Here is a 15,311-nt window from a genome sequence, read left to right on the forward strand (position 1 = left end):
ACTTTGGCTCCTCCTCCATAAAGTGGATTAACCTACCTTCTAAGGTTATTGTGAGACCAACTGCTGTAGGTATAAATAACTTCTAGCACAAACTCCATATATTGTTGCTTCTGTCTTCTGTTCCCCATTGCCTCTTCTTCAGGCCAAACATTCCCATTTCTTTGATGGTTTCCCATGTGAGATTTCCAGACAAGTCACAACCCTGACCTCCCTTCTCTGGACATGACCCAGTTGTCAGTGTCCTGTGGCATATATAGTGCCTGGAACTCAACACTGAAGCTTAGTAGGGGTCTGCATCAGAAAGCAAGGCACAGCTGTCCACTCCCTATTTTCGGACGTGCTACTCCCATCAGTCCAGCCCATGGTAGCATTGGGTTTTTGGCAGCCCTCTTATACTGGTGACTAATATTGAAGTCAAACCCCCTAGTGATTTTTAACATGGACTGCTCTCTCCCATCAGCTATACAAGTAATTTAAGCCAGGTCTCTCCTATCAGCTAAAAAAGTAATTGATCATTTGAATCAAAATGCTGGAGGTGTCATTTATCTTTGTTAAAATGAATCTGGTTCCACCCAATGATTACAGCCTGTTAAGATCTTTTTGACTCCGAGAGCCCTCAATTCACAGTAACTCTGTCATTTGGAAATGTTAACAACTTGCTTAAACATAATCAACAACAATTTGTGGCCACTGTGGAAGAGACAGTTCGGCGCTTTCTCGGGAAGTTAAGTGTAGACTTACCATATGAGTCATCAACCCCACTTCTAGGTATTTACCGAAAAAATTTAAAGCAGTGACTCTGACAGATATCCATGCACCAATGTCCATAGCATCATTATGCATAACAGTCAAAGGTGGAAGCAACCCGAGTGCCCATCAACAGACAAATGGAAACACAAAACATGGTATATGCATGCTATGAGAAATTATTCAGCCACAGAAAATAATGAAGCTCAGGTACATGTGACAACATGGATGAACCCTGAAGACATCATGTCGACTGAAATAAGCCAGACACAGTAGGATAAATATTGTATGAGCTTATATATATGAAATAATTAGAATATGTAAATTCATAGAGACAGAAGGTAGATTGCAGGGTATCAGGACAGAGGATGGGTGGGGAAATGAGAGTTAATGCTCAAGGAAGGCAGGGTTTCTGTTTGGGGTGATAGGAAAGCTTTGGTGATGCATGGTACAATATTGTGAATGTAGTTACCATCACTGAACCGTATGCTTGAAAGTGGTTAAAATGGGAAGTACTGTGTTGTACTTATAGTAACACAATAAAAAAATAATAACCGGCAACAGCAGCCTCATCATCACCATCGTCATCATTATCATGATTATTATAGATCCAAATGGAGGAAAGCAAAATAATATTTTTTTAGTGCACAGAATACACTAAAAGAATCGAACAGCTAAGCCACAGGAAAATAAAGGGTAAAGCTAGACCTCAGTAAGAATTAGAATAGGAATCAAACTCCATCAGAGACTGCCCTTTCCATCTCCTGCCATCTTTCTACATGTCAGCACTAACTACAACCCATGAAGCATAATATGGCTACCAACAGCTCCAGAGCTTTACTTGATTCCTGCTGCTTCAACGTCTTTGAAAGGGGTAGATCTGGTCTTGAGGGTAACAGTCCAGCAAAGGGGAAAAGGTGCATGACAGCCTTAACCATCAGGGAAATGCAATTCAGAAGCACAATGAGAAGTTTCTTCACATCCACCAGGATGGCTGTAGTGTAAAAAGACAAACAATAACAAGTACTGGCAATGATAAAGGGAAATGGGAATGCCCATTCAATTGTTGCTGAGACTGTAAAATGGTGCAGTCACTTTGGAAAACATTTTGGCAGTTTCTCAAACTGTTAAACATAGACTTACCCAATGACTCCTAGGTTTATACTCCCAAGAAATGAAAACCTATGTCCCTGCAAAAACTTGTAGGCAGATTTCCATAGCAGCGTTATTCATAATAGCCAGAAAGTGGAAACAATCCAATGTCCATCACTGATAAGTGGAGGAGCACAGTGCAGCATATCCATACAATGGAATATCATCCCTTGTAAAAAGAAATGAAGACCTGGTACGTACAACATAGATAAACCATGAAAATGTTATGCTACGTGAAAGAAGTCAAACACAAAAGCCACATAATGGATGATTTCATTTATATGAAATGTCCAAAATAGGCAAATCCATAGAGACAGAAAGTAGATTGGGGGCTACCAGGGGCTGGGTGGTAGAGCACATAATGGCCAATAAATGCTGATGAGTATAAGGTTTCTTTGGGGAATGATAAAAACATTGTAAAATTATATTGTGGCGATGGTTGCACAGCTCCATAAATATAATAAAAACCGTTGCATTGTATATCTTAAATGAGTGGATTTTATGGTATGGTAGATGAATTATATCTCTCACTAAAGCTGTTTAAAAAATCAAGGACAAGTCTTATTGGACTAGCTCGTGTCAGAGGTCCAGTTCTGACTTACTAACTGTGATGAGTGAGGATGGGAGAAGAGGGGTTTATAAGAATATGGCGGCTCCTCTGACAACTGGCTCCTCCAGACAGAGGTTATGTGGTAGTGCTGGGGGAGGGGCAGACAGTCCTAGAAGGGGGAGGGTATTAGCAATAAATCATGGATGCTTACTATGCTGGCTATTTATAGAGAAATAGCCACTGCATTAAGTGCTTCTCCTGGATTATCTCATTCATTATCACAACAACCCTGTAAGTTAGGCATGTAAAACACACTTCATAGGTGGTACAGTCTCAGGTTAAGCAACTTTCCCAAGGACACTGTATTAGTTAGGGTTCTCTAGAGAAACAGAACCAACAGGGAACACTTGCAAATATAAAAATTATGAAAGTGTCTCACGTGACCGTAGGAACGCAGAGTCCAAAATCCACAGGGCAGGCTGCGAAGCCGATGACTCCAATGGATGGCCTGGACGAACTCCACAGGAGAGGCTCACCAGCCAAAGCAGGAATGGAACCTGTCTCCTCTGAGTCCTCCTTAAAAGGCTTCCCATGATTGCATTTAGCATCACTAATTGCAGAAGACACTCCCCTTTGGCTGATTACAAATGGAATCAGCTGTGGATGTAGCTGACGTGATCATGACCTAATCCTATGAAATGTCCTCATTGCAACAGACAGGCCAGCGCTTGCCCAAGCAGATGAACAGGTGCCACAACTTGGCCAAGTTGACACCTGTCCCTAACCATGACAGACACATAACTAGTTAATACATAATAAGGGGTTAGGGTTCAACCCCCATTCTGTCTGCCTCTAGACTCCTCTCTTAATCATTATGCTCTGGTTTTATACAAGTTGTTGGGGGGGAGAAAAAGCATACCACTGGAGACTGAACTTTTGATCCATTCTTTATTACAGTCACTAATTTATTCACTCATTAAAAGATTTTCTTCTAGGGTAGGCCACCGTGGCTCAGCAGGCAGAGTTCTCGCCTGCCATGCCGGAGACCCGGGTTCGATTCCCAGTGCCTGCCCATGCAAAAAAGCAAAAACAAACAAACAAAAAGACGCTTTTCTAATATATAAAGATCGTGAACTTCTTTTGCTGGTACGGTAACCTTTGAGAGGTGCCAGAAGACCAGAGATGGTTGTTCAACCTCTGTTAACTACAGTATTATCCATATGCATTTTCTCCAGCTTGTTGAGAACTGGGACAACAACATACCTTGTCACAATCATGATGCAGTAGAACTATAGCCTTCTCCTGATCTACCAGCCAGTTAACCCTCCCAATGCAAGAAATAAGGTTAATTTGGCAAGATTTGTGTTTAGTGAACCAATACTGCTTATTTTCCAAGTGTTCACAAGCTGTCCACTTAATAATCTGCTCTGGAATTCTGCCAGCCTTTGATGGATGCCAAGCCTGTTGGTCTGTGGTTTCTCAGATCTCCTTTCCCCTTCCTTAAAATATCAGCATGACAGTTTTCCATGTCTAGTCTCTTGGTATTTCTCTGCTGCGTCCTGATTTCTCAAAGATCATGGTCAGTGATTCCACCATCTGTGCACATCTCCTACTTCCTGGGGTGGAATCCATGTGGTCCTGGGACATGAACCCACTGAAGGCAACCAGGCATCCGTCTGCTCTTCCCTCCCTACTTGGTTCCAGAGCCTTCTTACCTGCATTTGTCCCAGCCATTCCAAGGTGAAGTGCATTCTTCTCAGTGGTGAAGAAAGACAGCACATGGGAGTTGAGCTGTTCTGCTTTCTCAGTCATCAGCTGCCAGCAGACTGTCAGCCCCAGCAGTAGGCATAGGTCCCCACCTTGGAAATTCTTCAGATGGCTAAAACAACCTTTCTGTTGTCCTTAGCATTTTTCGCTGACCTCTGTCATACAGCAGTTTAGCCTCCCTGACCCTCTTCTTACCTACTGCTGTCACATTTTCATCCCATGTTGTGTGCCCTACCATCCACCTGTTCTGAAAAGTCAACCCCCCCTTTTCTTCAACATTGGAATTATTTGAACTTAAACAATCAAATGTGTTGATCTAAAAACAATGGAGACTATGGTTTCCAGAATGCCTATATACAAAGAATAGTAGGGTGGTGCGATGGTGGCTCAGTAGCAGAGTTCTCACCTGCCATGCCAGAGACCGGGGTTCAATCCCTAGTGCCTGTCCATATAAAAATAAAATAATAGTATTCACTGTATACATAGACCATGCTACAGAGCTATGTCTCAGTTTTCCAGGGCTGTGCTGACAAATATCACAAATTGGTTGGCTTAGACAACAGGAATTAATTGTCTGGTGTTTTGGAGGCTAGAAGTCAAAAATCAAGGTCTCCAAAGCCCATGCTTTTTCCTGGGGCCTTTGATGTTCTGTGCTAGCCTGCTGGAATTCGTAGGGTCTGCCTCATTCTCTGGCTTCTTGTGCTTTATCCTACCTGGCTTCCTCCATATCTCCTCTGCTTATAAGGAATCTAGTCGTATGGTTGAAGGCCCACCCTGATCCAATTTGGCCTCATCTAAATAGGATCTTCAGAGACCCCATTCATACACGTGTCCACACCAAAAGAACCAGGGGTCAGGACATGAGCATGTCTTTGTTGGGGGACGTGTTGTATGAGCCCAGTATAAACATTTTTAATTTTTCACAATGGGATCGATGTAGGTTACTCTTATTAACTTCATTTTCTGTACGAGGCTACTGAGGCCCAAAGAAGTTAGGTACCGTTCCCCCAAGCTCAGTTATTTTGTGGTGGAGCTTGGTAGGTCTTGAACCAGGGTGGAGTGGCTCCAGAATCCACATTCTCAACCACTGCACTGGAAGCCTGTCCTGAGCACCATGGCAGAGGAGGCAAACCCACCCACAGAGCTCCTGGAAAGGCTACTGCAAGCCCAAATGTCAGCAGTATGTCTGAGACAGCTTGAGCCAGGATAAAAGGCCTATGCACTGAAAGAGAGAAGCAAGAACAGTCCTCTGGACAGGAGTTAACTTTACAGGGTGTTGGGAGGCTTAAATGAAATCATTCATTCATTCACCAAAGATCTGCTAATCACTGGTGTCCACAAGCCATATAGTGTTTAGGATGTGAGGACCTCGTAATCTGCAGTTCATCCCACATGCTTCCCCATCCTCTGTGAAGCCCCAGAACCCCTGGGTCCCCTTGGGACAGGTGAATTTGAACCCCATTATTTCAGCAGCAGTGATTCCTGACCCATCATAAGCCTGTTTGTGCTCTGTATACCTAGGGGTACAGAGGCAGAAGAGATGGTGTTTCTGGCTTTGGCCAAAGGATGTATCACAGCTCTTTTACTGAATAAGACCTTTCAATCAGCAATGTCTTCCTGACCAAAAAGGGGGAAAGAAATGTAACAAAATAGGGTACCAGTGACTAAAAGAGTTCAAATAAAGTCAAGAGGCTATTCTGGATGCTGCTCTTATGCCAGCTTCAGCTAGATATTGCTAATTGCCAAGGTTTGCCAAACCCCAATCAAACCATTCCTATTAACCCTAAAGAACACCTAGGGGACTTCCGGAGAAGATGGCGGCTTAGTAAGACGCGTGGGTCTTAGTTCCTCCTCCAGAACAGCAACTAAAGAAACAGAAACAATTCGAAACAGCTCCCGGAGCCACGACAGAGACCAAAAAGACAGTGTACCCCATTCTGGAACGGCTGAATGGGCAGGGAGAATCCGCTGCAGTGAGATACCCGAGGGGTGTGCGTTTTCCCGGCCGGGGCAGCTGGCGACTGGGGTCCCCTCCACGCACGTGGCTCCCCGGTCTGACTGGGAACGTTGGATAGCGGGGCCCTCCCGCCACGCTTGGCGACTCGGGCCAGCTGGGCAATTTGGACCGGCACTCCCCCAAGCCGCGGCGGCTGGCGACCCCCACTCCACGCGCAGTTTCCCGGGCCGACTGCAAGATTCGGATTGGCAAGTTAAAGGAGCCACAGCATCTTTTACTGGTGGGACCCGCAGACAGACGAGCGCCACGAGCACCACCTACTGGGCAGGAAAAGAAAAACAGAGCCCAGAGATTTCACAGAAAAACCTTTCAACCAGCCGGGTCCCACACCCGGGGAAACCTGATCAAATGCCCAGACACCAGCAGAAAATAATGCATGATGCTCGGAAAATTGAAGAAATGGCCCAGTCAAAGGAACAAACCAATAGTTCAAATGAGATACAGGAGCTGAGACAACTAATGCTGAATATACGAACAGAAATGGAAAAACTCTTCAAAAACCAAATCAATAAATTGAGGGAGGACATGAAGAAGACATGGGCTGAACAAAAAGAAGAAATAGAAAATCTGAAAAAACAAATCACAGAACTTATGGGAGTGAAGGACAAAGAAGAAAAAATGGAAAAAACAATGGATACCTACAATGGTAGATCTAAAGAGACAGAAGCTACAATTAGTGAACTGGAGGATGGAACATCTGAATTCCAAAAAGAAACAGAAACTATAGGGAAAAGAATGGAAAAACTTGAGCAGGGGATCAGGGAACTGAATGACAATATGAAGCACACAAATATACGTGTTGTGGGTGTCCCAGAAGGAGAAGAGAAGGGAAAAGGAGGAGAAAAACTAATGGAAGAAATTATCACTGAAAATTTCCCAACTCTTATGAAAGACCTAAATTTACAGATCCAAGAAGTGCAGCGTACCCCAAAGAGAATAGACCCAAATAGGCGTTCTCCAAGACACTTACTAGTTAGAATGTCAGAGGTCAAAGAGAAAGAGAGGATCTTGAAAGCAGCAAGAGAAAAACAATCCGTCACATACAAGGGAAACCCAATAAGACTATGTATAGATTTCTCAGCAGAAACCATGGAAGCTAGAAGACAGTGGGATGATATATTTAAATTACTAAAAGAGAAAAACTGCCAACCAAGACTTCTATATCCAGCAAAATTGTCCTTCAAAAATGGAGAAATTAAAACATTTATAGACAAAAAGTCACTGAGAGAATTTGTGACCAAGAGACCAGCTCTGCAAGAAATACTAAAGGGAGCACTACAGTCAGATACGAAAAGACAGAAGAGAGAGGTATGGAGTAAAGTGTAGAAAGAAGGAAAATCAGATATGATATATATAATACAAAAGCCAAAATGGTAGAGGAAAATATTATCCAAACAGTAATAACACTAAAAGTTAATGGACTGAATTTCCCAATCAAAAGACATAGACTGGCAGAATGGATTACGACCCAGCAATACCACTGCTAGGTATCTACTCAAAGGACTTAAGGGCAAAGACACAGATGGACATTTGCACACCAGTGTTTATAGCAGCATTATCTACAATTGCAAAGAGATGGAAGCAGCCAAAATGTCCATCAACAGACGAGTGGCTAAACAAACTGTGGCGTATACCTACGATGGAATATTATGCAGCTTTAAAACAGACTAAACTTATGAAGCATGTAATAACATGGATGGACCTAGAGAACATTATGCTGAGTGAGTCTAGCCAAAAACTAAAGGACAAATACTGTATGGTCCCACTGATGTGAACCGACATTCGAGAATCAGCTTGGAATATATCATTGGTGGCAGAGACCAGCAGGAGTTAGAAACAGGGTAAGATAATGGGTAATTGGAGCTGAAGGGATATAGACTGTGCAACAGGACTAGATACAAAAACTCAAAAATGGACAGCACAATAATACCTAAGTGTAATGTAACTATGTTGGAACACTGAATGAAGCTGCACCTGAAATATAGTTTTTTGTTTGTTTAAAAAAAAAGAACACCTAGGGCTCTATCTGAGATCTTACAAAAGTTTCATGCACTGAGTTTACTTTTCAGGGACCTAAAATCTTCAGATGGGTTACTAGGCCAGATAAGCCCTGTACCCCAGAGGGGCCAGCCTCTCCAGAGCATCAACCATTCCATCCCCCTATTCCATATTGTCGACACCCCTTTCCAACGTGAAAAAAACTTAGAATGGGCATAACCCAAATATCCTTAAAGATTGAGAGAAGGATCAAAGGAGAAAGCGGAGTTATAACAGAGAAGATAGGATTTAACAAATGAGTATGACTGCTGAATCATTTCATGATATTTCTTTTTAGTCTCCAGTGTCTTGGTGCAGCTAGAAGGGAAAATCTGAAATTGTGGAACTGTCACCCATACCAGACTCTAACTAGTTATTAAAATGTACTTTGAAATTTATTGGTGTTTTTTGTGTATATGTTATTTTTCACAATAAAAAAATGTTAAAAAATAAGACCTTTAAATTATTTCACTAAAGAAGAGGCTAAACTCTTAACCACTCTGGGGAGTGTTTTTTTGGAGAAGAGACGCTCTGGTCAAACCAGTCCCAGGGGCAGCTGCCAGGTGTGAAGTGCTTAGAGCTTCTCCAAGCTCTGGAGAGGAGGCACAGCACTATTCCAAAGTGACTCTGGGACTTAAGCAGCTGAGTTTTGGAGCTTGTGGCACCCCTCTGAGGCAGTGTGGATAGTGGAAAGGAGATAAAAGCGAACAGAGTAGGTTTAATCGTAGCCGTACCCAGTGAAGCAAACGTGGGTGGTCCGCTTAGTGTCGCCGAGCCTCAGTTTTTGCATCTGTACAATGGAGATAAGAAAACAAACCTTGCAAGGTTTGTGGAGATTATGTGAAGGGAATATGGAAAAGTGCTTTGTAAATTATGAATCTCCATGTGGATAGAAGGTGGGTTGATCATAAGTGAATTAATTTTATCGTAACATTATTTTTATTATTTTAATACTAAAACAATTACTAATATTAGAAATAATAATATTAATACTAATATTCATATTAGAGTAATATTATTTTATTATCATAAATAAGACCATACTCCTCTTCTTCTTAAAACTTCTCCGTGGTTCCCTGCACGTGGGATGAAACCCAAGTCCTCACTGCGGCCTGCGAGACCCTGCGTGAGCTGCCTCTGCCCGCCTGCTCAGCCTCCTACATAACTCTCCCTGCCCCACAGTGCTCCTGCCACCCTGGCCCCTTGACAGTTCCTACAACAGGCTGCGCGCCTTCCTGCCTCGGGGCCATCACACTTTCTATTCCCTCTGACTGCAAACACTCTTTCCTAGGTGTTTTGCATGATTGGCTCCTTTACTGTCAGGTCTCAGCTTAGGTGTCACATCCTCAGAGAGACCTTTCCTGGCCATACTGCCCTCCGCCCCCGCCGACCGGGCACAGCTTCTCTCTATTCTCTTCCAAGAAATAACCACAAGCCACAGTTCATCCGTGTACTTGTTTATGGCCTTCCTTTATTGGCTCCATAACACAAGGAGCTTGCCTGTTTGGTTCACTCCCAGATTCTATCACAGTACCTGGCACATAGCAGCCAGTCTAAACAAGTGTTGCATGAATATATAAATGAATCAAAGGAGAAAAGAATGAACGCATAGATGAATGATTGGCAAGGAAAACCTGGTTTATTTCTCAAATAGCCCTGTCTTCCTCACACGTTTATATTCTCATTCTCTCGCTCTCTCACTCTCACTCTCCTCTCTCCTCTCTCCCTTCTCAGTTATGGAGACATGGTGCCCAAGACCATCGCAGGGAAAATCTTTGGCTCCATCTGCTCCCTGAGTGGCGTCCTGGTCATTGCCCTCCCCGTCCCTGTGATTGTTTCCAACTTCAGCCGGATTTACCATCAGAATCAGAGAGCGGACAAACGCAGGGCACAAAAGGTAAGACTCAGAGCCAGGGCCGGGGCTGGGGGGCTGGTGGGGGCGGGCGAGGGTGGGGGCAGCCCTTGTGGAGAGCCTGGCTGTTCGCCTTTTTCAGCCAGCAAGAGTCGGGTGGCCAGGACTGGAAATCCTCGTAAACTCGCCGCGTAGGTGGCCTCTGGCTTTGAAGGGTAACCAGCGTCATGCCGCTGCCTTCCCACTGGTGGTCTGCATTCCAGCCCCAGCCAGCTGCAAGACGCAGCACACGCTCAGTTACCCATAAACTGATATGCTCCCTTTCGGATGGCCTGTGGCAATTTCCTTGATCGCTGCTTCCCTTCCATCCTCTCAGCTGCCACCACTTGGCTGTCCCCTGGACTCCTCCCTCTGACAGCCCAGAGCTTACTGGCCCCATAATCTCTCTTTAATACAGTAGCCGATGCAAAACGGGGACAAAACTAAAGTTGCTGAAAAAGAAAATTTTCTGAAAGGAAAAATAAAACTGTGAAATGAGAACATTCTGAGGCCACTGAGTCTGGAGACAAACAGCGCAGCAGGTTTCAGCCCCCTCCAGGCCGTCAGTGGCTGAAGGCAGGGAACCGCAAGTGGTGGCCCGGAGAAAAGCCACCGGCCCTGAGGCAAGCTCGGAGCACATCCCAAGTGCACTGCTGAAGGAGGCCGGGGAGCGCGAAACATTCTGTCCGCCAAACGTGTGAAGGCTTTGGTGCTTCCAAAGAAGCCCCCTTTCCTGACCAGCCCTCAACCTTTGTTCTAGAATGTGCATCCCTTCAGCCAGCTTTCATTGTCCATTTTCAAGGCATCTGGCTAGGGAGGGGCCTCAGGTAGTGACTTTCACCACGGTTCCCGTCAGGAAGGAGGGGACCAAAGAGGCGGTTCCTGTGTCTCTTCTGATCTGAGCTGAAATGTGGTGCCCCCTCAGCAGCACTCATCACGGGGGCCCTTGTCGCTCCATCCCGACCTTCAGGGGTCACGGCTGGAGCCTTCCTGTGCGCGGTGGACAGGAAGTGACTTCGGTGAAAGGACCCCAACTCCTTATTTCATCCTTTCATTATTTCATTCCACCGTGTTGACAGTGCACCTACTATGTGTCATTCATTCATTCCACCACGTCGACAGCGCACCTACTGTGTCAGGCATGTGCATCGCAGCTGGATTGCCTCACTGCCGCATCACGGCTGTCCTGAACTTCCACGTGCAGTGATGGTCTTGATGTGTCCGAGGAACCCAGAATTTCCGAATGGCCCTTCTAAATGGAGACTGAAGCAAAGCCCTGGGGTTTCTGAAAGCCAGCTCCAGAAGATCGCTGCAGATCATCTGGTCTGTCCCCACCTGTCTTGTGGTCACCTCCTCCTGGACCTTCTACCCCCCTCTGCCTGCACTGAAATACGTTTTTACTTACCTTGACCTGGGTCAGTAATGTCTCCGGCCTTCCGGAAGCTTTATCTTTCAGCTCTGTGCTGTCCTCTCCATTCCCTCCAGCACCTATTTCCTACCTCTTCACCCGGGGTCAGTGTTCCCCCACTCCCTCTTCACCTTGGCGGCTATCCCAAAAACGGAAGTCTTGTCTCTTTCCCTTTTTGTCAGCTGGCAGATTTGAACAATACCTAAATTCATTATGGACTCCTAAATAAAGGGGTAGGGGAAAAACTGGGATCTCCTTTTCAGGTGGCCCTGAAGGGCCAAGAATTCCATAGCAACCCCTCACCTGACCCTAACTCATCCCCCCTCTCCCAGAGGCTAGGGCTGACTTACAGGTTCTGGCAGAGCAGGTGGGGTTTCAAAGGACCCCGGTGCCACAATTGCTAGCCTATGGCTGTGTCCACACCACTGGCAGCCCCCACTCAAGCCATTCTCGAGGTGGCTTCTCCAGCTACCTTCCCCTCCATGCCCACTCCTTATCTATTTCCCAAGGCATCTCATCCACTGTCCTTTTGCCCTTGCAAAGAATATAACAGTGGGAATTTCCCCCTGGGATTTATTAAGCTCATTCTGTAAGATTAAAACCTTATTCCTTCCTCTAACAGCTAAAGATGGGTCTCTTTCCCTCCTGGCTCCCTCCTCCTTCTCTTCTCTCTCCTTTTGCAATCAGAGTAAATATTTACAGCTCTTTCACCTAGCCTGGATACTGACTCTCCTCAAGGTCGCTCAGCTCTGTCTCTCTCACCTTGAACTTCCTCTGAAAGGAAAAAAAAAAAAAGAGTACTGCCTGATGCTACACAATCTGCCACCTGAGTTAGGGAACGCAGGCCCAGGAGACTTAATGGGGAGCAGAGAGATGAGAGACGGAGGAGGTCAGAGGAGCTGATGGTAGCTCTTGGCCCTGACCAGACACTTAGGAGATATAACAGCCTTGAAGATAAAGCTCCAGCCCACGTGCCTTGGGTAGAAAGGAAGGGCTCAAAAAGAAGTTAGTGTCATCAAACTCTTCCCATCGTGACTGGCTTGCTTGGGATTCTTACTGGGATAACTCCACAACTGTTGGCTGCAGAGGCTATGTGCTCTGCACCGAGTGACTTGGAGATTGGATGGGGAGGTCAAGGAGGAGACAGTGAGGGGAACATCCCAGAATGGAAGTTGGTTCCCATCTCCATTTCTGGTGCCTGCCCATATTCTTTTTTTAAATGGAAATTGTGTTGAGATATGTTCTAGTTTCCAGCTGCCGGAATGCAACATACCGGAAACGGAATGGCTTTTAACAAGGGGGGATTTAATAAGTTGCTGGTTTACAGTTCTAAGGCCGAGAAAATGTCCCAATTAAAACAAGTCTATAGACATGTCCAATTTAAGGCATCTGGGGAAAGATACTTTGGTTCAAGAAGGCCGACGACATTCAATGTTTCTCTCTCGGCTGGAAGGGCGCATGGTGAACATGGCGGCATCTGCTGGCTTTCTCGTGGCTCTGCCAAAAAGGGACTATCTCCAAAATGTTTCCTTTTTTAAAGGATTCCTGCAAGCAACTCCACCTTCAGTGGGTGGAGACACACCTCCATGGAAATCATCTAATCAGAAGTTACCACCCACAATTGGGTAGGTCACATCTTCATGGAAACAATCAAAATGCTCCCACCCAGCAATATTGAATGAGGATCAAAGGGCATGGCTATTCTGGGGTCCACCACAGATTCAGACTGGCACAAGATACTTGTAGATTCACATGCAGTTGGAAGAAGTAATACAGAGCTCTCTTGTACACTTTGCCCAATTTCCTCCAGATGATGAGAGCTTTTAAAACTATAGCACAATGTCACAACCAAGATACTGACATGGATATTATGTCAATCTTATTCAGCTTCTGTGTTGTGTGTGTCTCATTTGTGTGTGTCTGGGCGCATGTGTGTTCAGTTCTGAACAGTTTTATCACCTGGTATGTTCGTGTACCCTCCAGCATAGTCAAGATACTGAGCAGTCCCAGCACCACAAGATCCCTCTTATAACCTAGCCTAGCAGCACCCACGCCCATCCCGAGGCCCTGGGAGCCACTCTCTCCCCTCCGTTTATAGGACGTTTTCATTTCAAAATTATCTAGAAATGGAATCATGCAGTATGTAACCTTTGGAGAGTGGCATTTTTCACTCAGCATACTGGAGGCTTATCCAAACTGTTGCATACATCAGTAGTTTGAGCCTTTTAATTGCTGGGTAGTGTTCTGTGGTGTGTATTACCGCTGGCTGTTAAATCATTCACTCGCAGAGGGACAGCTAGGATGATTCCAGTGTTGGATTATTATCAGCAAAGCTGCTATGAACATCCATGTACAGGTATTTTTGTGAACATAGTTTTCATTTCTGTGGGATAAATGCCCAAGAATGCAGTTACCTAAGTTCTCTTTTGACCTTTCCATCTCTCCCCCTTTCCCCTTATTTGCCTCTTGCCGGGCAAGCCATGTCCATGCTCACATGGACAGCCAGGAAGTGCTGAGTTGGGAAGTACTTCCCAGCAATCAATGGAATTGTCTCAAGCACACACAGACTGCAATGTACCCAGGGGGGCAGCATTCCCCTTTCTATCTCTTCTCCAACCCAAGAACACCTGTGGGGTTCCTGGGCTTGACTCATTAAAGTTAGGAACTTGCCTGACAGGAATTGAAACTCAGGGAAGGAGAAGAGCCTTGACTTAAAAGTTGGAAGACCTGAGCTGAAGTCTCGTTAGTCCACTGCCTTCTCCTAGACAAATCACTTCCCCTCATGTCTCCCATTTTCTTGTCTTTAAAATAGCGTAGATGGTGAAAGACCCTTCCAACATGAAAAAGTTAGAATGGCCATAGCCCAAATACCCCTAAAGAGAGGGATGGAAAGGTCAAAGATGATAGTGGAGTCATACAGAGAAGATAGGATTTAACAAAAGAATGTAATTGCTGAATCATTAAATGGATCTCTCTCTTAGTCTCCAGTATCTTAGAGCAGCTAGAAGGAGAAACCTAAAATTGTGAAATTGTAATCCATGTCAAACTCTGAAATATGTTCTAAAACTAATTGTGGTGCTGTGCTTGGAAATTTATTAATTTTTTGTACATATGTTATTTTTCACAAAAAGGAAAGACAAAAAGTCGATTGTGGTGATAAAAAATATTTATTCCTTCTAGCCTCCTATATTCGGAGCAGCTAGAAGGAAAAATGTGAGAGGATCATATGGTAGCCCATGACAAACTCTGGGATCTGTCCTGTAACTACTTGTTGAAGAGTGCTTTAAAAACTATTGCTTTTTTATTTCTTTGCTTTGTATGTATGTTATACTATACAATTAAAAAGTTAAAAATATTTTTAAAATTTTTTTTAAATGAGCACGGGAAAAAATACCATAGATGATCTCTATGCTTTCTTTTATTTAATTAATTTTCTTATTAAAGATGTTGTGAGTTTACAGAACAATCATGCATAAAATGCAGGATTTCCATGCAACCCCCTACCATTAATACTAGCATTGGTATAGAAAATTTGTTACAATCGATGATAACACTTTTTTTGTAACTCTATTTTTTAACAGTAGTTACATTTGTTACAACTGATGAAAGATTATTAAAGTACTACTATATCTATTGTCCATGGTTTATGTAGGGGTACTTTTCCCCATACTCCTGATTTTTTTTTTCATGCATGTCTTTATTTTTTTACTCATCTACCCACACACTGGATAAAGGGGCGTCA

The 15,311-nt window shown here is 44.4% G+C and overlaps 1 protein-coding gene across 2 annotated transcripts in view; it reads left to right on the forward strand.

Annotated features, from left to right (window-relative positions):
• The window catches only part of KCND3 (potassium voltage-gated channel subfamily D member 3), a 243,212-nt gene that overhangs the window by 216,155 nt on the left and 11,746 nt on the right, over positions 1–15,311 (forward strand). For both annotated transcript variants that reach the window (XM_077119905.1, XM_077119906.1), the window contains exon 4: positions 10,005–10,167. In XM_077119905.1, the coding sequence (XP_076976020.1) occupies positions 10,005–10,167 (163 nt within the window). The remainder of the gene's footprint in view (positions 1–10,004; positions 10,168–15,311) is intronic.

This window comes from Tamandua tetradactyla, chromosome 11 (genome assembly GCF_023851605.1).
Source record: "Tamandua tetradactyla isolate mTamTet1 chromosome 11, mTamTet1.pri, whole genome shotgun sequence".
NCBI classification, from domain to species: Eukaryota; Metazoa; Chordata; class Mammalia; order Pilosa; family Myrmecophagidae; genus Tamandua; species Tamandua tetradactyla.